The sequence below is a fragment of the Panthera tigris genome, chromosome E1 (assembly GCF_018350195.1).
Source record: "Panthera tigris isolate Pti1 chromosome E1, P.tigris_Pti1_mat1.1, whole genome shotgun sequence".
Classification (NCBI taxonomy): domain Eukaryota; kingdom Metazoa; phylum Chordata; class Mammalia; order Carnivora; family Felidae; genus Panthera; species Panthera tigris.
This window is the reverse complement of record NC_056673.1, coordinates 34,970,185-34,991,988: the sequence shown is the minus strand read 5'-3', so window position 1 is coordinate 34,991,988 and position 21,804 is coordinate 34,970,185. Positions and strand designations below refer to the sequence as shown.

Here is a 21,804-nt window from a genome sequence, read left to right as displayed (position 1 = left end):
CTTCCGGGGTCTTCGCGGTCGTTGAAAAAGTGGCGCGGGGAGTGGCGGGGGAGCGTCGCTGTGCTGGCGCGGCGGGCGGCGAGTGGGGGCCTGCCTCCTGAGCACCGCTCTGCAGGGCCTGGGTGACCAGGGCATCGGGGGCTGTGCCGCGCCGTGCGGACGAGCCGGGCGCGTCTGGCAGGCAGCCTCGTTTTGCCGGACGAATGCGAGACCCAGGGAGGGGACCGGGAGGAGGTCCCTCTGGAGGCATTCATCGTGTTTACTGAGTGCTTAGCGTGTGTGCCTCGTGCTGTACCGAACGCTGTAGACGCACGATTTTACTCCTCAACAATGTTACCACGTAGGTATTGTTATCATCCCTATTTTGCTACATTGGAAAGCGAGGCTGGGGAAGGTTAGGTGGCTCATTCGGGGGTCACACCTACAGTGTTAGTGAGTGTTTATTCAAAGATACGGATTCTTGTACCCGACCCAACAGTTGCACTCCTAGGTGTATGTGCAAGAGGGTTGAAAACACGCCCCCACGAAAACGTGGAGATGGATGTTCGCGGCAGCATTGTTCATAATGGGCAAAACCCAGAAGCGAACCAAATATCCAAGAAAGGATGCCTTGATAACCTGCATGTCAAACACAGAGATCAACCAGGGGTGGTGTTGAGTCTTGGCGTTAAAATTTTCTCATGGTAGGGGCGCCTGGGTGGCTCAGTCGGTTAAGCGTCCGACTTTGGCTCGGGTCATGATTTTGCGGGTCATGATCTTGCGGTTCGTGAGTTCAAGCCCCGCGTCAGGCTCTGTGCTGACAGCTCAGAGCCTGGAGCCTGTTTCAGATTCTGTGTCTCTCTCTCTCTCTCTGACCCTCCCCCGTTCATGTTCTGTCTCTCTCTGTCTCAAAAGTAAATAAAAAAAGCGTTGAAAAAAAAATTAAAAAAAAAATTTTTTTTCTCATGGTAATCTCCACTTTGTTTATAGGTCGCCTTGACCTAGAAGGGATTTGAGGCGTCCCGTTCGGCCACAGACAGCTGAGTTCCAGGTTGAATGTGTTGGGACCGCATCCTGTCTTTTCTGTTTCTCTAGATACCGTGCGTATTTCCGTAAAGTTGGGCCACAGAACGTGTCCAATGGACTGAATTCGGTGCTAGTCTGTGTCTCATCTCTTTTTTTCCTTTTAGGGAATTAATTTGATAGCGCCTATCGATGGCTCTAATGAAGTCATCACTGTCGCTGGAGTCCAGTGAGAGTGACTCTGAAGAGTTGCCAACGTTTGCCTTTCTGAAGCAGGAAGCGTCTTCAACGAAGAGGGGGCAGCCTCGGAGGGAGAAGATTGTTATGGTTGATACTTCGGATTCTGAGGCCTCCTGTCCTCCATCACCAAAGTTGAAAGATACACCACCTGTCCCAGACATAGCGGAACCTGTCCCACAAACGGAGCCAGTCAGGGTGCTAAGCAGTGGAAGTGAGGATGAGGAAGAATTGATCCCCCTGGCCCAGAGGCTTACATGTAAGTTTCTGACCCGCAAGCAGCTGAGCCCTGAGGACGCTAGCTCCCCGATTCAAACTGTGTGGGGTCATCGGAGTACTGAAGGAGCATCATGCGGCTGGAAAAAACAGTCCTTTCCAAAGGTCCCTGGTGCCTCCTTCCGTGACACCTCAGAGAGACGTTCATCAAGTAACAGGGACCCTGTGGGAGACCGTCTGTGCCATCAGCTTCCAGCCTTCCAAGCCACCTGCCCTGTGCGGAGCGACAGCTTGACAGCGACCAAAACAAATGCTGAAGCCCCCCCACTTCAGAAGAGAACCAAGCATGGTCAGAAGGTCCGGAGGAGAGGCTCACAGGGATGCCAGCCGCGGGGACAAGCAAGCCAGAAGGAGAGTACCCTGAGACAACAGGAAAGGCAGAAGAAGGTGGCCCTGGTGAACAGGCTGAAAGCTCAGAGGCCCGAGGAATGCTTAAGGCACATCATTGTGGGGCTGGATCCAGGTGCTCCTGGCAACTGTCTTCATCCTGTGCTGGGCCCTTCCTGCTCCTGGGCCACCCACTGATAGCGCCTTTCCTGTCGTCTGTTGCAGTGCTCTTACAGATGGAAGGCGGAGGCCAGCTCCTCGGGGCGCTGCAGTCCATGGAGTGCCGCTGTGTGATTGAGGCACAGGCCGTGCCTTGCAGCATCACCTGGAGGAGAAGGGCCGGGCTAGCTGAGGTAGCAGCTTTCTGGCTGACGTCTCTCCTCCCCTCTTCGAGCCACCCGATACGTGTGCTTTTATTGTTAAGAATATTAGGCAAGGTCCCAGCAGGAAAACAGAAGGCACACTCAACTTAGGGTAATTTGAGGAAGATTTAATAATAAAGGATCTGTTTTTTAAAGCGTGGGCAGGCTACAAGGAAATGACAAGGGACGACACAGTACCTCAAGGTAATAATAACACCGTTAACTCAGGATTTCTCCACCTCAGGTACGGTCGGCATTTCAGGTCGGATAATTCTTCTGTTGTGGGGGCTGTCCTGTGCACTGTAGAACGTTGAACGGCATCCCTGGCCTCTATCCACCAGATGACAGTTAGCATACTCCCGGGCATGACAATCAAAAACGTCTCTAGATGGTGCCAAACATCCCTTGTGGGAAAAACTCACCCCTGGTTGAGAACCACTGACATGTTTCTTACCATACCTCGGCCTGAATGGATGAAGGGGAGAAGTGGTTATCAGAATCCAGGAGAGAGAAATGTAGACAGCACCCACCTTGAGAGAGGCTTGACCTCCACTAGAGGAAGGTAGCAAACCCTAAGTGACCCCATCTCGAGGGAGCCAGGGAAATATCTCTACTTCACTCCTCCCTCCCTCCCTCCCTCCCTCCCTCCCTCCCTCCCTCCCTCCCTCCAATCTCCTCCTGGGTTCCCCGCCAACCTTTGCACCAGACAGCCTGGTGATGCGGCCTCCTGCAGGGAGCAGAGTGGGGAAGGAGGGAGAGGGGATCCGTGGGGGGCAGAGAGAAGGTAATTCTCACAGGATTTCTACTTCTCTCTAGCTGGGCTTTGGGAATGGGTGGGCTTGTGCTTGAATCTCAGCCCCAGGCCTTTATGGCTATGAGCCTAGGCAAATTATTTCATCTTCTTGTGACTCATGTGTAAAATGAGGACACCGTTACATCCTTTTGGGTGCCCCGTGTCGTGGGGACTAAGATAACCAAGCACCGGCCCGTAGCAGGCACACAGCAAATGTTCCTTCCTTGGCCCGGGCTCCCAGGTTACTACAGCTGCTGTGCCTTCCACTCATCTGGTCTGTGAATCCACAATACTCCACCCCTCATTTAAGAGTTTCTAGATGAAAACGTTAAGATTTTTTCCTCTTGGGGCACCTGGCTGGCTCAGTCAGTAGAGCACTTGACTCTTGATCTTGGGGTCATGAGTTCAAGCCCCACTTAGGGTGTGGAGCCTGCTTAAAAATATTTTTCCTTGCATTCGGCTCTCATTTGCTCAATAATTTAGGGCAATTGCATACTTTTTTTTTCTTAATTGATTTTATTTCTTTTGAGAGAGAGAGAGAGCACACACAGGAGGGGCAGAGAGAAAGAGAGAATCCCAAGCAGGCTCCACACTGTCCGTACAGAGGCTGACCCAGGACTCGAACTCACGAACCGTGAGATTGTGACTTGAGCTGAAATCAAGGTTCAGACGCTTAACCGACTGAGCCACCCAGGCGCCCCTAATTGCACACTTTTTAATTTGGGTTGTTAGCAAATCTTTATATCCATGTCGCAGCTTAACCTTTCAAGGCACTTCCACATTCTCCCTCGTGTGTCAGTCGCGGTCACCCCAGTCACCCCGCACAGAGGGAGTTCTTACCCCCACATCACAGGCGGGGGGAGGCAGGTCAGAGGAGCACAGCTGAGCGGGAACTAGAACCCACAGCTCCTCCCACTGCACTTTGCTCTGTTCTAGGCCTTGGCTTTTGTTTCCAGGGACCCAGTCAGAAAACTGCACTGGCCCCGCTCCCGGTCACTGTGTGACACTGGATTGTTGGCCCTGGTGAAGAGAAGGTGCTCTCCCAGGCGGAAGTTCCCCTGTGGCTCTTACCTCTGTCACACAAAACCTGTGTGTGTGTGTAAGGGCCACTCAGCTCCCAGTCAGCATCTACCCTCAAGGGCCAAGTTACTTATTTGTACCAACCCCTCTGGAAGAGTTTCCTTCCCCTCCACCCTCCTATCCAAAGCGCCCAGAAACATTGGCAGTTCTCAGCATTTCCACACCTTTTACTCACCACCTCTGAGATGCAGTATGCCAAGGTCGAGCAGGGGAGGACTGGGAGGGACAGGATCACGGGTTACCGTTTCTGGCCACCACGGCTTCATTCCAGAAGAATACTGCACAAGTGGGCTCGGCTGATGGGAATAAGTTCATCACCCAGAAGGCCTGGGTCTCTCTCACGGGTGCTGAGCACCTGCTGAGCTGCCCCTCTCTGCTGGGTCCCGGGTCCTTTGACAGGATGGAGAGGAAGGCTGGGTGGAGGAACCGATGGTCCTGGTGCTGCTCCTGGCAGAGGCGTTTGTGTCCATGGTCTACAAGTTCAAGCAGGTGGGCAGAGAAGAGTGTCCCGCGAGGCACGGGACGGAGGGCCGACTCTAGGGAACAGACGTTAACACAGCGTCTGCCTTCGCGCAGGGAAGCCTGGGTGACTCTGAGAAAGGGAAGGAAACACTCCGGAGCTTCGTAACTGACACCGCAGCGAGGACAGCTGGGAAGGCTCTGTCCCTGGTGATTGTGGACCAGGAGAAATGCTTCAGGTTTGAATTTGTCCTCGAGACAGCCTGAAAAGGGTCAGCTCTTGGGCCGTCAGGGTGCACTTACTCATCCCAGATCTGGGTCCTCCCTGGCAAGCCCTGTGGGACCCTCTGGTCTGGTCTTTTCACCCCTTTCCTGCCTGAGCTCAGCCTGGAGCTGCTGCTCTTTGACCCCCCCCCCATTCCAGCGCTCCCCATCTTCCGAGAAGAAGGAAACCGGGAGTGGCAAACAGAGAACAGGCCAAGGAGAAGAAGCGGAGACAACCAGAGGCCAGCGCAGGGCAAATGGTGTCCAGGGTAGACGTGGAAGAGGTAAGAACTCGGTGTTGCCCGAGTCGGGCTGGGCTCTCACTCTCCCCTAACCCAGTTTGCTGTGGATAAGGAACAAAGTGCCTGCTGGACACGACTCTCTGCCTTGGCACCGAGTAGGAGAGAAGGGGCTAAAACAGGGAGCCAAGGCGCTGGGGTGCAGCTTCGGCGGGTGTGAGAGGGCAACTTCGACGAGGCCGAGTCCCTCTGCCCTTCCAGCCCGTCCCGCTTTTGGGTGTCTAGGCATTGGTGGATCTGCAGCTATACACCGAAGCCCAGGCCCGAATCGTGCAGAGCTGGAAAGAGCTGGCCGACTTCGCCTGCGCATTTACAAAGGCTGTGGCCGAGGCGCCCTTCAAGTGAGTGCCCCCAGCAAGTCTCCGCCCCACCGCCGGGCCTGGTTCTGTGCGGATGTCCTCTTCCCCCGGGGTCTGCTGCCGGCTCATTGTCGGTCAAGCTGGCGGTGGAAGGAGCAGACCTCGTGCTGGGGATTCTCATGAGGAGCCCTCAAGCCTAGCGCCTGTAAAATGTTCTGCTTTAACTCATGTGTAAGTTCGTGGCCTGCAGGCTGCCCTGGGTCACCAGTAAGCCAAGTTGCCAGGTTTCATTACATGGCAGGTCACAGTGTAATAAGCCCTCATGAAACAAACTTTTAGCCTACTTAGTTCTAGGAGTGTTCATGGTCGGAATTTAGAGTTAGTAAAAGACCTCAGAGACAATTCAGGCCAAGTCCCTCCTCATTCTATACCTGAGGGAAGTGAGGCCTTAAGAGAGTGCCTTGTCTAAGCTCCTAGCAAGTTAGAACTGGACCAGGTTCCCCGATTGCCTGACACCCGGTCCCTTGTGTCTGTCTGTCCTTGTGGACACTGCTATCTGGTCAACACAACCCAATTTCAGCATGTGAAACAATCTGGTACTTTCCTGGTGCTTTCTCTCTTAATGGAAAGGACTAGGTGTTGTTTTTAAGGGAACCAGCAACTAGCGGTGTTTGGGAACAAAGCACTCAAATAGGCCAGATACGACATTGTGCCTGCCTCTTGGGGGGGGGGTCAGTGGAAGGAGGGAGGGTTTTTAAGTTCCCAGCCGAGGGGACAGGTGGAGTGACTGACTCATGACTCTTCAACTGCTATTCACAGGAAGCTTCGAGATCAAACCAGTTTCTCTTTCTGCCTGGAGAGTGACTGGGCGGGAGGGGCAAAGGTTGACCGAGCTGGCAGGGGGCTCGCGCTGGTCTGGAGGAGACAGATTCAGCAGCTGAACAGAGTCAGCCTGGACATGGCCAGTGCCATTGTGGACACCTATCCCTCCCCACAGCGTCTGGTCCAGGTATGCTGCTGCAGGGGTCACCCCCCACCTGGCACCCCGTGGCCTCGGTGGACTCCCAGGCGGCTTCCTTGGGGCACACCGGTGGTCCACAGTGTGGGCCTGCTAAAAGCAGTTAACACTGACCCGGGGAGGACAGGTTCTCCTCCCCAACACCCTAGCTTACTGCCCCCTTATGGATGCACAAGGGTGACTGGATGGTACAGTATTGAGAGGTCACTTGCCACTTCCAGGCTTACAGGCGGTGTTTTTCGGAGCAAGAGCGCCAGAATTTGCTTGCGGACATACAGGTTCGCCGTGGGGAAGGTGTGACCTCCACCTCCCGCCGTGTTGGACCAGAGCTCTCCAGGCGGATCTACCTTCAGATGACCACTCTGCAGCCAGCTCTCTCTTTAGACAGTGCAGACTGACGCCAGCCCTCGGGGACAAGGATGACAAAGTTTGCATCTCCTCCGCCTTTGGCCACAGGAAGAGACCGGACACGCCTCCTTGAAGCACAAGCCTGGGTCGGACCACAGGCTGTTCCCTGGGCGCCCTTATCTGCAGAAGTCTCCCTGTCAGCTTGGGACAGATGGCTGAGATACTTGTGTTTCCCTTCACAAGCCTTTAATTTTCCTCTCCTAACAAAAACCCAGCTGCCGTGCACAAATCACCCCTCCCCCCTCCCCCAGCCAGCCCTCAACCCTCAAAACACAAAGAAACAAAGACAGACCACTCAGACACATATTTAATAATTGTAGAAATCCAGAAGAACCTCAGCATCAAATCTCGAGATCATGAGTGAACTTCCCTCAGCGGGTTGACTTGACTAGGGCCGGGTGTGCCCTGCCTTCCTACACCCACTGAAGCCACCTCAACCAGCCCCTGTGTGGGGACTTCCATATCCTCTTAATCTCATGTCACGTACTGTTTAGTTTCAATAAAGCATTTGTACCAATGGCTCTGGAGCTTGGAGGAAGACTAAGGAATGTGTAGTGATTCTGAGTAAGGTATGGGCTTTTGCAGCAGAGCTATCTGGGGAGGGAGAAAGGAACAAGTCACTTCTTCCAATAGGACGGTCATAAGTGGCCATCCTATCCAAATGAGCCACTAAGGCTAAAAACCCTGGACCTCACTCTGTCTCTGAACCATGACAGGTTCTTGTTCCCCTGAGGGAGAGACAAGAAGCTGGTAACTGGGACCTTTCAGTGAATGAGCACCATGATGACCATTTCTTTTTCCTTCATCCGGCTTTTGTGAAAAAGAGAGGCCAAGGAGGCCACAGAGCAAGCAGAGGCATAATCTGGGAGACAAGAGGATGGACAGTCCTGCCCGTCTGTGCCGGTCATTAGGAAGTGCACCACTTTTAAACTCCGTGGTGCCACTCGCTTCCCTTCATTGCGGAGGTGGTTCTGGGTCTCGACCCAAACAATTCTAGACGTCCATCTCCATGAAACTTTGGAATTTTCAGGTTGACTTTGACTTAGTCGCACCAACTACCAACAGCTGCCCGAGACAATATGGCTTTGCAATGGTCCACCTCGTTGTTTACTGGCAATCAGGGAGTTAATGCTCTAAAATTGAGGCAAGGAGCCTGGGCCGTCCCCATTTTGCGAAAGCCACATGAGCCGGGGGCAGGGCTCTACAGGAGCTGCCAGGACCCTCATGGCTATGAGATTTCTATTTGTGGGACATGAAGCTTGCCTACCGTCAAAGATTTTACACCCCAGCTGAGAGACACTCAGTTCTGGTGTGACTTCTGTTCTCTCCTGACATTATTATGGAAGCAAAATGACAAGAGAGAGAGGATACTGGAGCAGGAGTTCAGTTCTGCCTCAACTAGCTGGGAGACCATAGGCAAGTCACCGAAGGCCTCAGTTTCCCTGTCTGCAAGTGTTCTATTGGACTGGGTGGTCCTGAAGTCCCTTTCACAGCCTGAGGTTTTATATGGTCATTAAAAATGTCTGAGGTCCTTAAGAAAATAGGTATCCCCCCCCCCCCTCCCAATTTAGGCTAGATTTGCCGAGTATGGTGTTCCCGTAGTCCCCAATCACACTGCCTCCTGATCTGCCCTGGCTGCCCAGGGAGGAATGAAAGAAAGGGTTTGTGACATACAAAAGTATAAATGTAGTGACAGCTGACCTGACCGTTTAGTAGAAACGAGCCTTGCCTTTACACAGCTTTGTAGAACAACTAGAAAAGGCCGTTTTTCCCTCTCCCCACCCCAAGCCTATTCCTTTAGGCATGCAGGTAACTGTCCCCACGTCTCACTTCTTATTCCGCCAGGGGACCCTGACCAAGGAACGGAGAAGTCCTACAAAGAGGGGATCTCAAGTACCAATCGGCAGCCATTTGATGATGGCAGGTAGGTCGGACGCTAAAAAGAGGTTGTGTCCAGCAGAACCCAATTCCATAGGAATCCAAGCTCCAAGGCTGGGAGGCAGCAGGTGTGGAGGACAGGCTCACTGCTGAGAATCGGCCTGCAGCACCCACTGCAGGATGTCGTGGCTGCGCAGACCCCGGACCGCGTTGTCGTAGATGGTGTTCACGCTGGTGCACAGGGGCTGCCGCTGCAGCTCTGTCACCCGACAGGCGACCAGCCCGCCGGCCACACACAGGAGCAGCAGCAGCAGCAGCTTCAGCACGGCCCAGGACCTGGTGTGTTTCCGGGGGGGCGGCTTGCGGGGGCGAGAGCCGGACTTCGATTCTGGAGGGACAGAGTCACAGCGGACAAGAACGTTCAGTCAGTGGGAGACGACCCGTACTCTACCCATTGAGGCAGATCCGCCAGAACCCCCTCCTCAAAGGCAAACTCCCAGGCCCTGACGAGAGGACTTTTTAAGGCCATCTGAGTTCTTGAAACCCTCTGCTTATGCAGAGCCCGAAACAGAAGTCCTCCTCCAGTGGATCTCAAGAGGATACACTCAGAACGAGGAGTTATTCCGGGCGCCACACGGAGCTCAGTCCCCAGGGTCCCTCGGGATCAGGGGAGGGGCTTTTCAGGGGGCAACAAGCACAGTTAGAATGCTGCTTCAATGCTAGAGTGAGTATATATATTACATTTCTAATTTTTTTTAAAAAATTGGTTTTGAGGGGTGCTTGAGGAGCTCAGTCGGGTGAGTGTCTGACTTCGGGTCAGGTCATGATCTCATGGTTTGTGAGTTCAAGCCCCACATCGGGGTCTGAGCTGACAGCTCGGAGCCTGGAGCCTGCTTCGGATTCTGTGTCTTGCTCTCTCTCTGCCCCTCCCCCATTCATGCTCTGTCTCTGTTTCTCTCAAAAATAAACATTTTTTTTTTTAATTTTTTTTAACGTTTATTTATTTTTGAGACAGAGAGAGACAGAACATGAACGGGGGAGGAGCAGAGAGAGAGGGAGACACAGAATCGGAAGCAGGCTCCAGGCTCTGGGCCATCAGCCCAGGCCCGACGTGGGGCTCGAACTCACGGACCGTGAGATCGTGACCTGAGCTGAAGTCGGACACTCAACCGACTGAGCCACCCAGGCGCCCCTCAAAAATAAACATTTTAAAAAATAATAAAATTTTTGAAACGCTTTAAAAAAATAAATACAATAAAATAAAAACCGGTTTTGAGATTAAAAAAAAATTTTTTTAGTGTTTATCTTTGAAAAAGAGAGACAACACGCACACGCGCGGGGGAGGGGCAGGGAGAGAGACAGAATCCGAAGTAGGCTCCAGGCTCTGAGCTGTCAGCACAGAGCCCGGTGTGGCGCTTGAACTCACGAGGTGAGACCGTGACCTGAGCCGAAGTCGGCCACTTAATCGACTGAGCCACTCAGGCGCCCCTGGTTTTGAGATTTTTAGCCAAAACTTTTAAAAACTTGACTGAGCACCCACATGCCAAGAACTGCATGATCCCGTCACATAGGTTTTCTTGCTTAATGCTGTCGCTACCCTGTGAGGAGGTGGAATCCTCGTTTTACACAAGGAAACAGAACGGGGGCCAGGCAACCTGCTCCAGGCCAGCGAGGGAGAGCCGCAGCCGGGCCCCACGCCTTCACCCTCCCTACAGAATTCCTTCCCCGGCTCAGGGGCCTCTCCCTCACAGGCCCCATTGGCCCAGAAGGTGTACAATCCTCCCCTATATATGGAGCCATGTCCCTACACAAATCCAACTGGAAGTATTCAGGCAAAACACTGTGTTTTTTATATAGCATGGCTCCCTGAAGGCAGCAAAACGATTCCTCTGGTGTTCAAGCAAAAAGAGGGCGCTCTGTTCCGACTTGGAGAGAAAACCAGAGGTAGTGCTGGCATCTCTGAGACAGTACCTGCACTCAGAATGCCCAAGTGCACTTCACAGATGATGCGAGGGACTTTTAAGGGCAGTGTGACCACACGCAATCTTCGCTTTATGGCGATTTTGCCATCCAACCCTTACAAGAAGGAAGGGCAGCTCCCTATTCTGGGAACGCTCTAAGCCATGGCTCACCAAACACCTGCACGTAAGCACCTGCTCCCCAGGACAGCCCCCCCACCCCCCGTAGGCAAACCCTCCACGTGACTCCCAGGACTGAGAGCATGCTGGATCTGACCAGGTCTGCAGCCTCGCTCACTGCCCCCTCAGTGCCCCCGCGGCACCCCCGCCGGAACCCTGCAACTGCGAAAACATACTCGGAGCCTGATTTGCTTCCTTCTTCGGCTTCTTCTCCTGCTCCCGCTTGGCTGCTTTGAGGGCGTCGTACTCCTTTCTCCGGCGCTCCTTCTCTTCCGCCTTCTCCCGCTTCCGCAGCTCCCGCTCCTGCGCCTCCTTAGCTCGCTGCTTGGCCTCCCGCTTCTTCTCGGCCTCTGCAGGAAAATCCACCCCAAGATGACTTCTCACCCACAAACCTGCAAGAGTGCTTTCCTGAGTGACTAAAAGCACGGGCTTGGCCTTTCCCTTATGCCACAGGTCACTGAAGCAGTCCTAAGGAGACAGCCGTCTTCCTGCTCTCCAGGAAGTAAGCCCTCCCTCAAATACAGTAAACTGCTCTCAGGGTTTGCTGGATGGATTATTGAAAGGTTCCCAGCCCCGTGCAGTGGAGAGATTAGGGGAATGTAACAAGGGTACATGAGGAAGGCACGGGTGACGAGCCTGGTGATTCAGAAAGCACAGAGGGACACCCTTATTATACAACTTGGCTGTCAAGAGAAGAAGCCATGATTCTATGGGATTCCTGTCTTCCCAAGCTTCAGAAGGGAACGTAGCATGGGAAGGGCAAGTAAGAAGACAAAGTGAGCACTCAAGTTCACAGTTAGACACGATGGAAATGTTTTCCTGAGAAAGCAAGACTAATCATTTGTCAGAGGGAACCTCTAGGCTCCCACTCAGGAATCTGTGACACATTCTGATTTACTTCACGGTTCAAGTACGTTTATATCCAATGCCCAGCTTACAAATTACTGGGTTCTAAAAATGCACTTCCAGATTAGTTATTTGGAAGCCTGAAGTACATTTTTCCAAAGCCAGAATGCCACAAATTAGGGAGTTAAACGTCTTTCTGGGCTTAAAAGCCCATCTGACCCATAATGTAGCTGAATTGTAGTGTGCGAAGTACTGGAGCTTTCCACTGCTTTTCTGTGTACAAACAAGCTCCAAGTTCCAGCTGGGCAACGACAATGCCAAGAGCACATTCTACCCCACCCGGAGAGAACATGTGGAGGCAGGAAGTCAAGCAGCAGTGGTCCAAGGAAATACAGCATCACAGCAGCCACGCATGTGAGAAGGCCCGGTGTCACTCAGGCTCTTTCAGGATCTGCCCATGACCAGTACTAAGCACGTCCTCCCCCCCTCCAACCACGGAATCCTCCAGTAAGGGGGCTCAGACATCTGCCAGTCAGCGGAGCGCCCGCTGTGCGCCAAACCTTGTGCTAAGTGCTTGAGACACAGCAGTGAAGACAAATCGGGTTCCTGCACCTAAGACCTTCTACAGACGGAGACAAACGAGTGAACAAACAGAAAAAAGACAACGACATGCGCCTCAAAGAGAGTAACAGAGACTGTGATGGAGTGACGGGAGGGATGCTGCCCAAGTCTGGGTGGTTCGGAAGGGGTTACGGTAAAGCTACGGCAACATCTGAGCAGACAAGGACATGAACCCAGCCGCGTAAAGACCCGAAGAAGAAACCAGGCACAGCCCCTGCAGTAAGACCGGACTTAGCGTGTTCGAGCAACAGCAGAGGCTCGTGTGGCTGAAGTTAACAGCGTTCTCTCCCCTGGGTGCCGGACACAGCTGGAGAAGCAAGCAGGCCTGGGGCCATGGCGGGCCCGGTCGTCTGTGGAGCTAAGTTTGAATTTCATCCTAAAGTCAATCAGGAGCCATTAGAGTGTCTTAAGCAAATAGCAGCATCACCGACTTATGTCGTAAACGGATCCCTGTGGCTGCCGTGCGGAAGGGGCACCAGCGTGGAGACAGGCCACAGAGCTGGGAGGGGTCTACAGCGCGGAGGCTGAATTACAGTACGGCCAGGGGGTGGAGGAACCATCACACACGGGCCTTGCTGACACACTGGATGCTGGGGAACTGAAGACAGACGTCCGGACATCTTTCCAGTTTCAGGCTTGAATAACTACAGGAAGGTGACAGTCTAGTCCAGGGGACCCCCGGGAGGGCTCGCAGGGGACTGACCGTCTCAGCCACGCTTAAGTTGAGCTGCCTCTTAACCCTCCCAGCCAGCTGCCGGACTCTCGAGCTCAGCGGAGAAGCCAGGACTGGACACAGATGACACCATACACCACCATGCTACTCCTCACGATGCTTCCACGGACCCCGGCTCCTGACCCGTGGGAGCCAGCGGCAGGGCGAGGACGGGAAGATGGCTGGCGGAGGGACGGCACCTACCTCGTTCTACTTCCAGCCGCCGCTGCCTCTCTCGCTCCTGGTCAGCCTGCACGGCCTTCATGTGCTGTAACACCTGCAAAGGGGGAGCGGAGATCTGAACTAGCCCAAGCCCGGGGCTCCACGGCACACACGTCTGCTCAGGAGGCTCAAAAGCACGACGGCTCCTTTTAGGTGAGCACAGCCCCGCGGCAGCGCGGAGCTAACGGAGGCCGTCCTGTCTTCGTCTCCTACCTTACTAAGCCGGCCTTAGCTGGAGAAGGGCCAGCTGAGCCCAGGCCACGAAAGCTGTGAGCAAACACGTTTGTGAAACCCACTGCCGACTGGAGCGTGGAAGGAGTCCTGCTCTTTACAGTCCCTGTCACACGCACGATCTCACGTGTGCCCCAGGCAACTCTTGGTGGTGGGCAGGACGGCACTTCCACCGAGACTTTCTGACTTCCTGACCTCCCTCCCTCGGCCACCTTACAAAGTTCCGCTCTTCCCAGTCCTCGGGAGGCCTCTTACCTACGTCAGGCGTAACGCTAGTTTCCCTAAGGGTGGCGACTACCGTCCCATCTGCGGGCGAGACACTCAGTATGTGTTTGATGAACGACTGACTGGATCCCCACCTCAAAAGGAAGAAAGCCAAGGCTGACGGGGGGTGATCTGTCCACCTCGCGTGGCTGGAAGGTAGCACGGCTCAGAGGACTGGTCTTCTGAGCTCCTGGGCCAGAGCTTGTCCCACTCAGGGCAGCACACAAACTAAGGAAGCCTCTAGGAGGAAGCCAAGAGCCATTTGGCCCATACACCGCTCAAAGCCGTGGCTCCCAGAGCCCCTCAAATCCTCGTCCAGTCAGTGGTGGACAGCCCCTGACAAAAACAGCCCCAGAGATTCTCACTACGGGCATGGTTAGGGGAGGAGGTAAAAGACTTTATTTTTTCAGGCTGCGTTTTTAGAAGCTATCCCTTGTTTGTAGAGGAGAGTGAAAGCTTAGAGCCCGGCACAATCCTAACGCTACCACTTACGGACCCTGTGACCTTAGCAAGTGACTCAACCTCTCAGGCTCCCTGCAAGAGCCTGCTTTGAAGCCACAAGGAACCCTGTCCTGAGCAACCCAGGCCTTGAACCTGCTGCAACCTCTCAGAAGGGAGTCAGTCTTACTAAAAAAAAATGGCCACTCAACAAGGAGTGCAGGATCTGCAGGAAGGTCAAGCCTGATGGTGAGAGGCAGCCCAAGTTCAAAGTCCCTGTCTCACTCTGAATTCCAAATACTAAGTAAGCACCAACCATTCAGGGGATTTTAAGGGGTGTACAGGTCGCTAAATAAAGAGCTGAGAGGTTTAAGAGACCTCCCTTTTTCCCCGGGCCCTAATACATCAGGAGTTAGCTGAAAACAGCCAGTTCAGAAAAAGGAGCGACTCCTCTGGTGCAGACCGTGAGCCCCGAGGGTGGATTTTGTCCACCGGTCCCAGTCCACGTTTTCTGATAAGCACTTGATGAATGCTTTCCAGCTAACAAATTATTTTTAAAAGGTGCTGTACTACGCACCAGGCTTATCAGTGACTACAGCTGACCCATGCAGCCACAAGGTCAGGGCTGGTGAGATCTACGCTGTCTCCCGGGGACAACTGACCTCGTTCTGGCTGGCCCAAGCCATGCTACTACAACGCCTAAAGGTGTGCCAGAGACTGCTCTGGGCAGCAGTGCCGGGGAGCGTGGCTCTAGTTACCACATCCACAACACAATGTGCTACCTGGAGCTCCGTCTGGAAGGTATGTGCTAACACTAAAGACCTCTGTGCTCAACAGAAGTTATCCTTGTAGAGTACGAGCAATTTCACGAGGTTTCACATATTACTAGTTGAATGAATAAAGGGAGAAATGAAACGTGTGCGTACTGGGCATTTCTCGGGTCAGAGAAATGGAAGTCATATCTACTTCCCGGGGTTATGAGGAGCATGAGGTGAAATACAAAGCATGCAGGACAAAGGGAGAGTCATCCCTTACAGCTATCGTTCTTCCTCAGAACACACATCACTCCTAAAGCGCCGGGAGTTCACCGATCACTTGTACTGTTCTCAGCTAAGGGCGAGCTGTTGCCGTGGCTACCTGGCTGCACTGACCTTGTACTTGGATCTCCTGTGCCAGTGGATGACAGAGATGATGAGACTCTCTCAGAAGCCCTGAGCTAATGACAAGACGAGGCCATTATTCTTGAGCCTCACCTAGAGACCCACACCCCCCACCCCCCCACCGTGCCCACATCTCACTGACATCAATTCTAGGATTTAAATCTAAAGCGTTTAAAGTCTATTCTGTTCATCAAGCCTCCTCAACATGCCCAAGTAAGTCATCTGGTGCTCAGCTGAAGCAGCAGCAATCTGTTCTAAAGCTGGAGGGAAGAGGGACTGTGGCTGGAGTGTGAGAGATGCGTGGTGTCGTTCTCAAGAAGCAGCACAAGGCCCCCTCAGGGTTGCTGGCTGTGTCTGCTTCCGTGCTGCCTTTGGTTCCTCGCTCCTCTATCAGATGACTTGACTGAAATAAATCAGATCTGCCCAGGACGTGTCTGCCTATCGGTACAGCACCCAAATGTTGACACCGTTATCAAAATTCCTATAACCACCGCGACTTAGAAAGGCCACAGCCCCTACCCTTCTTGTCCCATTTGAACAACTGTCAATAGTGTAATGTGGGATCGGGCAAGGTCCTGGTTTCTTAAATGTTTATTTATTTTGAGAGAGACAGAGAGAGAGAGAGACAGAAAGAGAACGCACGAGAGAGCAAGTGCGTGAGCGAGTGGGGGAGGAGCAGAGAGGGAGTGAGAGAATCCCAAGCAGGCGCTGCGCTGACACATGGGGCTCGATCTCACAAACCAAGAAATCATAACCTGAGCCAAAATCAAGAGTCGGATGCTTAACTGACTGAGCCACCCAGGCGCCCCAAGGTCCTGGTTTCTTAAGAACGGAAGTTTTGCAGCAGAGAAGACAGTCTTGTTCTGCTACTTGTAACGTCAACATAGAAACAAAGGTCCCTCTGCCTGACAGGCTCATAGCAGACATATTTCACTGGGACCTCAGTGCTCGAATCAACACACGGCTACAGGTGCCCTGGGAGGGAAAAACAAGAGGAGGCAGAGGCTAGTCCCCGGGGAATGGCAGAGGGGACCCGGGGGAGCTTCGTGCTTACCTTGTTGGCACACTGCTTACACTGCTTCTCATCCAAGCAATCCCCTGCCACTTTGGCCAGGACAGGATCCAGGGGGTTATCCTTCAGGTCCAGCCACTTCAGGCTCTGAAGGGATAGAACAGAGAGGCTGGCTAAGCCCAAGTTCACAAGAGAGTCCCTCAAGGCGAGCAAAATGAGCAGGAAGAAAGCCCCTGTGTGTTCCAGCTGCAGGGAAAGCCGTGCGAGGCAGCACCAACAAGGTGGCATTTCCGCCAGCCTTGCTCACAGCCATGCTCCGTCGGCCCCCGAGCCCCGTGCCTCACCCGACCGTGGAACGCTGCTTCGTGAACCGTTACCTTGAGCTGGGCAAAGCTGACGGGCAGGGTCACCAGCTTGTTGTTGAGGAGATCCAGGTGCTGGAGGTTGACCAGACGGCCAAAGTCTGCCGGCAGCTGCTGCAGTCTGTTCTTACTCAGGTCCAGCTTCACCAGGTGTGTGAGGCCACAGAAATCCGACTAGGACCCGAAGAGACAGCGCCTAAGCCTCGGGCGCACACTCTGGTGTAGCCACTGCAGAAGCCCGCGAGCCAGAGGCACCGACGTGTAAACCCTGACCCCACCTGCCACCGGCTGTTCCACCCTGGATGAAGTGCGGCTAACACTCAGCCCCTCTGGTGCCAAGCAGTGAGAAGTACGTGGAAAAGGACGTAGCACAAAGTGGGCACAAAATAAGTGTGTTCCCTCATGCTCTGTTCTCGCTGCGACTGGAGCCATGAGGGGGGGGTCCCTCCTGTGCCCTCACAGCACCCTGTGTTCTCCTTTCACAGGAGCTGTCGAAACACAACGGAACCATCCGCCTTCCTGGAAAGATGATGCGCCCCTTAAACACTCAGTGTCACTCTTTGTTCTTCACGGCACCTAGCACAGTACCCACCTGAAATCAAGCTCCGGCCTCGGCTAAGAGACACTACTCATGCTCTCCGGGGACCTGAAACCGCCAGTGATTCTGCACTGCCGAGGAAGGCACAAACAACTGAGTTCAGACCGAAAAGAGCACCAGGGGCTGCTGGAGTGACTCCCGGCAAAGTGTGCAGCAGCATCAGGCTGCACGGAACTGCCACCATCCTGTCATTAGACATGGAATACTTCCTAGGGGCAGCGGGACCTCAGCTGCTTTTTCAGTGTGAAAAAACGGTTCCCGATGAGCCGCAGGAAGACGCTGCGGATAATGAGCGAGGCCCGGGAGAATACTGAGAGGGGAACAGACTAATGATCCGATGAATAACCTGCCAACTTCTGAGACTCGGTCCCTGAGCCGGAGCCCAGTGGAGTGCGTCAGGGAGTGACACGGCCAGAGTGATGGATGGAAAAGGCAACGAGGAAGGAGCACCGCTCTGGAGGAGAATGGCTATCACCCCGGAGAGGCTGAAGGGCTGAACCACTCCAGGGCCTAGACAGGGATAAAGGATGGTGAACTGAAGAAATCTCGAAGCATATGAAAGCGGAGAACTGGGAGAAGTTGTGCAAGAAAAATCAAAAGGATCTGACCACAGACTGGCTGTGTTGAACAAAAAAAGTGTCTCGAGTAATTCAAGGGTTGGGAGAATAATATGGTAGTCCCCAAAACCACACTTTTTTCCTGTTCCCCAGCAAAAGGAGGCTGTTCATAAACAGCTTTCTCCCTGCGCTGCACAGCAACTTCTGGAATGGCTTCTAATCTCCTCTACCCAATAGAGAGGTAAACTGTTCTTCAAAGGAATACAATAAGGCAGAAAAAAACATGAGCCCAATAAGTGATTCAGCCAGCACTCTGCTGCCTTTAGTGTTTTGTGGCCTGACTTTCCCACTGTTCTGAAGAATGAAGCCTTGCTTCCCTTCTTGCTGAGACAATCCACCCCACCTCACCCACCCCCCAGCATGCCCCGATTCAGTCACAGCCTGTCTGCAGGGCCTGTCCTGAAATTGCGCCTTATGACCTAACTCCTCTAAACAAGAAGGAGAGGGGTGCCTGGGTGGCTCAGTCAGTTGAGCATCTGACTTCGGCTCAGGTCACGATCTCACAGTTCATGAGTTCGAGCCCCACGTCAGGCTCTGTGCTGACAGCTCAGAGCCTGGAGCCTGCTTCAGATTCTGTGTCTCCCTCTCTCTCTGCCCCTCCCCCACTTGCACTGTCTCTCTCCCTCTCTCTCTCTCAAAAATAAATAAACATTAAAGAAATGAAAAAAAAAAAAAAAAAAAAAGAAGGAGAAGCGGCATCAGGGATCTAGAAGGAACTGTGCTTGCTTGCCGATCTTACCGGTAGACTAGTCAGTTTATTGCAGGACAGATCCAGTATGGTGGCCTTTGGCAGGGCAACCTAGGAAAAGGAACAAGAACAAAATGTCAGACCAGCACATGGAATGATTCAGTGACATCTGCTAATGAGGCAATTTCCAGAGAAAATTCCCACAACTAGGAAAGGCCTTTAAAAATCGGCACTGAAATATAACGTAGTAAGAGCAACAGCTGCGTGCATCAGCACTTGCTACCTGGTGAGTATTTTACATTACAGTCTTAATCCTCATAACCCTAGAAGATGGGAACTATTATCACCATTTGATAAATGAGGAGGTCTAGGCATAAAGATTAACTAGCTTGCCAAGGGCACTCAAGAGATTAAGCAATGAAACTGGAAATCTGTTCTAACTTCCGCACTACAGAGCCAAGTGCAATTCGTTAAAGGCAGTGGGGAAAACGTAGGTCATCCCAAGTAATGCTAGGGTGGGGGGTGCAGGTAGGAAACCCGGCGGGAAAAGCGGGGACTAAGATCTAACTCTACCCTGGCAACAATCCAGCCGTGTAACCTTCTGGGACCTCAGGCCTCAGTTTCCGGAGTGGGAGCCTGGGAGGAGCGGGGTGGTGGGGTGGGCGGCAGCGCCCGGATTCCAGCCAGTTTAAGCTGGAATTTGGGAAGAGCCCTCGCCGACCCCGCAGTGACACTTCGCAGAGTTCAAGGAAGGACGCCTCAGGGCTGGGACAGCCGGCTGGGATGGCCGGCTTCCTAGAAATGCACGGTTCTGGGCCACACCCAGGTCTACCCAGAGGCCTACTTCTCGGCCGAGTCATTCATTCATTTGTTCATTCATTCTCCCAATGCAGCCAGCCACCACACCGTGGGCGCCTACTTTGAGTCAAGCACGGAGCTGAGCGCTGCGAAAGCCCCCAGACGAGGGGAGATTCACTCCCGACCCGTAAAAAGCTCAGGGCCGAACAAGCAGCTCCTTCTCATCTTCTGGAACTGCGCCAAAGTGACACGTGTACATCCAAGGAAGAAAACTGGGGGCAGAGGTGGGCGCCCGAGGACCGAGTCCCACTCCTCCCACCTGGTTTTAAGACCTGGAAACTGAGGCGTGGGAAAGGAGGCGGCCCGCGCAGGGGCCAGCGCCAGTCTCGGGTGGGCACCTGTGCCCCGCGGGACTGTACTGACCAGCTCCTTGATGGGGACCTCATTCAGGTCGCTGAGGCTCAGGTCCAGCTCGTTGCCGTCCAGCTTGTCGCGGAGGTTCCCGCCCTTGCTGCCGGCCTTGGTCATGGTGACGCCGGCTGAGCGGTGCCGGCTCCGGGACTCCGACGGGCAGGAGAGGCGCTGAGAAGCCGCTCGTCGGTTCAGCGGACTCGCACCCAACCGACAACGCCTGCGTCCGCCGCCGCCGCAGGTGCGAGACGCCGCCGTCCGCCCGACCGCCCGCTGCACTCTGAGCCCCGCGCCCCGCTCCCACCGGTGCCGCCGCGACGACGACCACTTCCGTGTCCACGTCACCTTCCGCGGCCACTGAGACGGGCGGGGCCAGAGCGGCCCGAGTGTGCGCGAGACCGCCCTCTGGCGCTTAGGAGAGCGCACTGCAGTCGCCTCCACGTCCGGAAGGGTGGGGTTCAAAGCCTTGAGTTCTGCTGCCCGGCGAAGCCGCCGCTTCCCCCCCCTTCCCCCCCCCCCCCCCATCCCGGGGCCCTTGGTAGGCCACTGTCGCTGGCAACGCCGGGAGGCGAAAGGGCACGGGCCTGGGTGCCAGAAGACCTGGGTTGCATCCCAAACTGACCTCACCAAGTCACCCCCGTTCCCCTGGATTAGGAGCTGAAACCTCATGTCCTTCAAAATTGCTCCCTGCCCTCTTTAACTTAATCCCCAAATCGTTATCACTCGGAAAATTCGAGCCTCGGAATCTCTCTTCTCTCCTCTTCCCTGCCCCAGTCCTTGTCTAGGCCGCCGTTAGCTCGTGCCTGGATTTCTCTTGAGTCTCTCTCCCCTCCACCTCTACCCAGCTGCCCAGATCTTGCTAAAAATCTAGCCAAGTCTTTCCTCTGCCTAAAACCCTTCCAACCTTGGCTACCTCTAGGATATGGACCCTCTCTTTTCTAAACCGGTCCTTGCCTGCTTCTGCAGTCTCCTCGCAAACCCCAGTCCCTTCCTGCCCGGGGTGCTGTGTAGACAGCCATTAGGTGGCCTCCACACCTTTCCCTCTCCTGGGATGGCCTTGCTTCCCAACGCCCCTCTGCCTGGCTAATTTCTAGACCTCCGGGAAGCCTCCCTGTCCACCATGAACCGCAGACTGAGTTAGGGGTCCCTCCTTGGGACTCTGGCAATGTCCTGTGTGCTGCCTTATTATCAGGAGTGGCAGAGTTTGGCTACAGTGGGGCCTCTGGCTCTGCCAGTTGCTGTTCATGAAACCTTAAGCGATAGCCGTGCCTTATTTACGGATAGATGAGAAATGTGCATAATAATGATACCCACTGGTAGCGGCGGGGAGGACTGAATGAGCGAAACACACCAAGAGCTTGCCGCAGTGACTGGCACTCAGTGAGTACCTGATAAATATTTGCCTTAATTCATAATCTGCCTTGTGTTACCTTTAGGTGTCTGTCCTCCACTCTGGACCGTGAGCGAGGGATATGGTCTTTGTATCCCCAGTGTCTGGGTGTCAGATGCACCACAGTTGCTCATTCAAAGGTGGCTGAATGAATGAATGAACGAGTGAAGCGCTTCACCCGCTTCACACCTCCGTTTGCTCATCTTGGAAGTGGGGATACTGAAGCTTATCTCAGAGGACAACTGTGACGACCAGGTGAAGTCCGCGTGCAAATCCTTGCGCACACGCCTCCTACCCCCAACAAGGCGCCGTGCTGGGCTTCTGGGAGCCAGGCAGGACAATTGGATAAGAATACATTAGCATTTGGCAATCTCTAAAGCCGCTGAGCATCCATTATCTCATTCTGATCAAGTACACGAAGAGATGATAGGGCACGTTTTGTTGTTCTCTCTCTCTTCTTAAGGAAGAAACTCGGGGAGAAGCAACTGGTCCTCAGTCACTTAGGGGCAGACCCGAATCTTTTGATTCCAAATCCTGTTTCTTTTCACTCCACCCTATCATCCCTATCCCCAAGGAGCCTACAGTCTACGCAAA

At 53.9% G+C, this 21,804-nt stretch overlaps 2 protein-coding genes across 2 annotated transcripts; one reads left to right on the top strand and one right to left on the bottom strand.

Annotated features, from left to right (window-relative positions):
- Window positions 1–67: 67 nt before the first annotated feature.
- Window positions 68–7,120, top strand: EME1 (essential meiotic structure-specific endonuclease 1). Its single transcript, XM_042966151.1, has 10 exons — window positions 68–340; window positions 970–1,079; window positions 1,170–1,978; window positions 2,068–2,195; window positions 4,477–4,566; window positions 4,654–4,775; window positions 4,961–5,084; window positions 5,325–5,440; window positions 6,218–6,407; window positions 6,638–7,120. Exons 3-10 carry the CDS (start codon window positions 1,195–1,197, stop codon window positions 6,812–6,814), a joined length of 1,731 nt encoding a protein of 576 aa, XP_042822085.1. The 5' UTR covers window positions 68–340; window positions 970–1,079; window positions 1,170–1,194; the 3' UTR covers window positions 6,815–7,120.
- LRRC59 (leucine rich repeat containing 59) lies at window positions 7,114–20,127 on the bottom strand. The gene is made up of 7 exons (XM_007086677.3): window positions 19,833–20,127; window positions 18,663–18,722; window positions 16,724–16,882; window positions 16,389–16,493; window positions 13,224–13,296; window positions 11,017–11,190; window positions 7,114–9,090 (listed from the first exon to the last, which is right to left on the bottom strand). The coding sequence occupies exons 1-7, from the start codon at window positions 19,935–19,937 to the stop codon at window positions 8,846–8,848; spliced, it is 921 nt and encodes a 306-aa protein (XP_007086739.1). The 5' UTR covers window positions 19,938–20,127; the 3' UTR covers window positions 7,114–8,845.
- Between the last annotated feature and the right edge of the window lie 1,677 nt (window positions 20,128–21,804).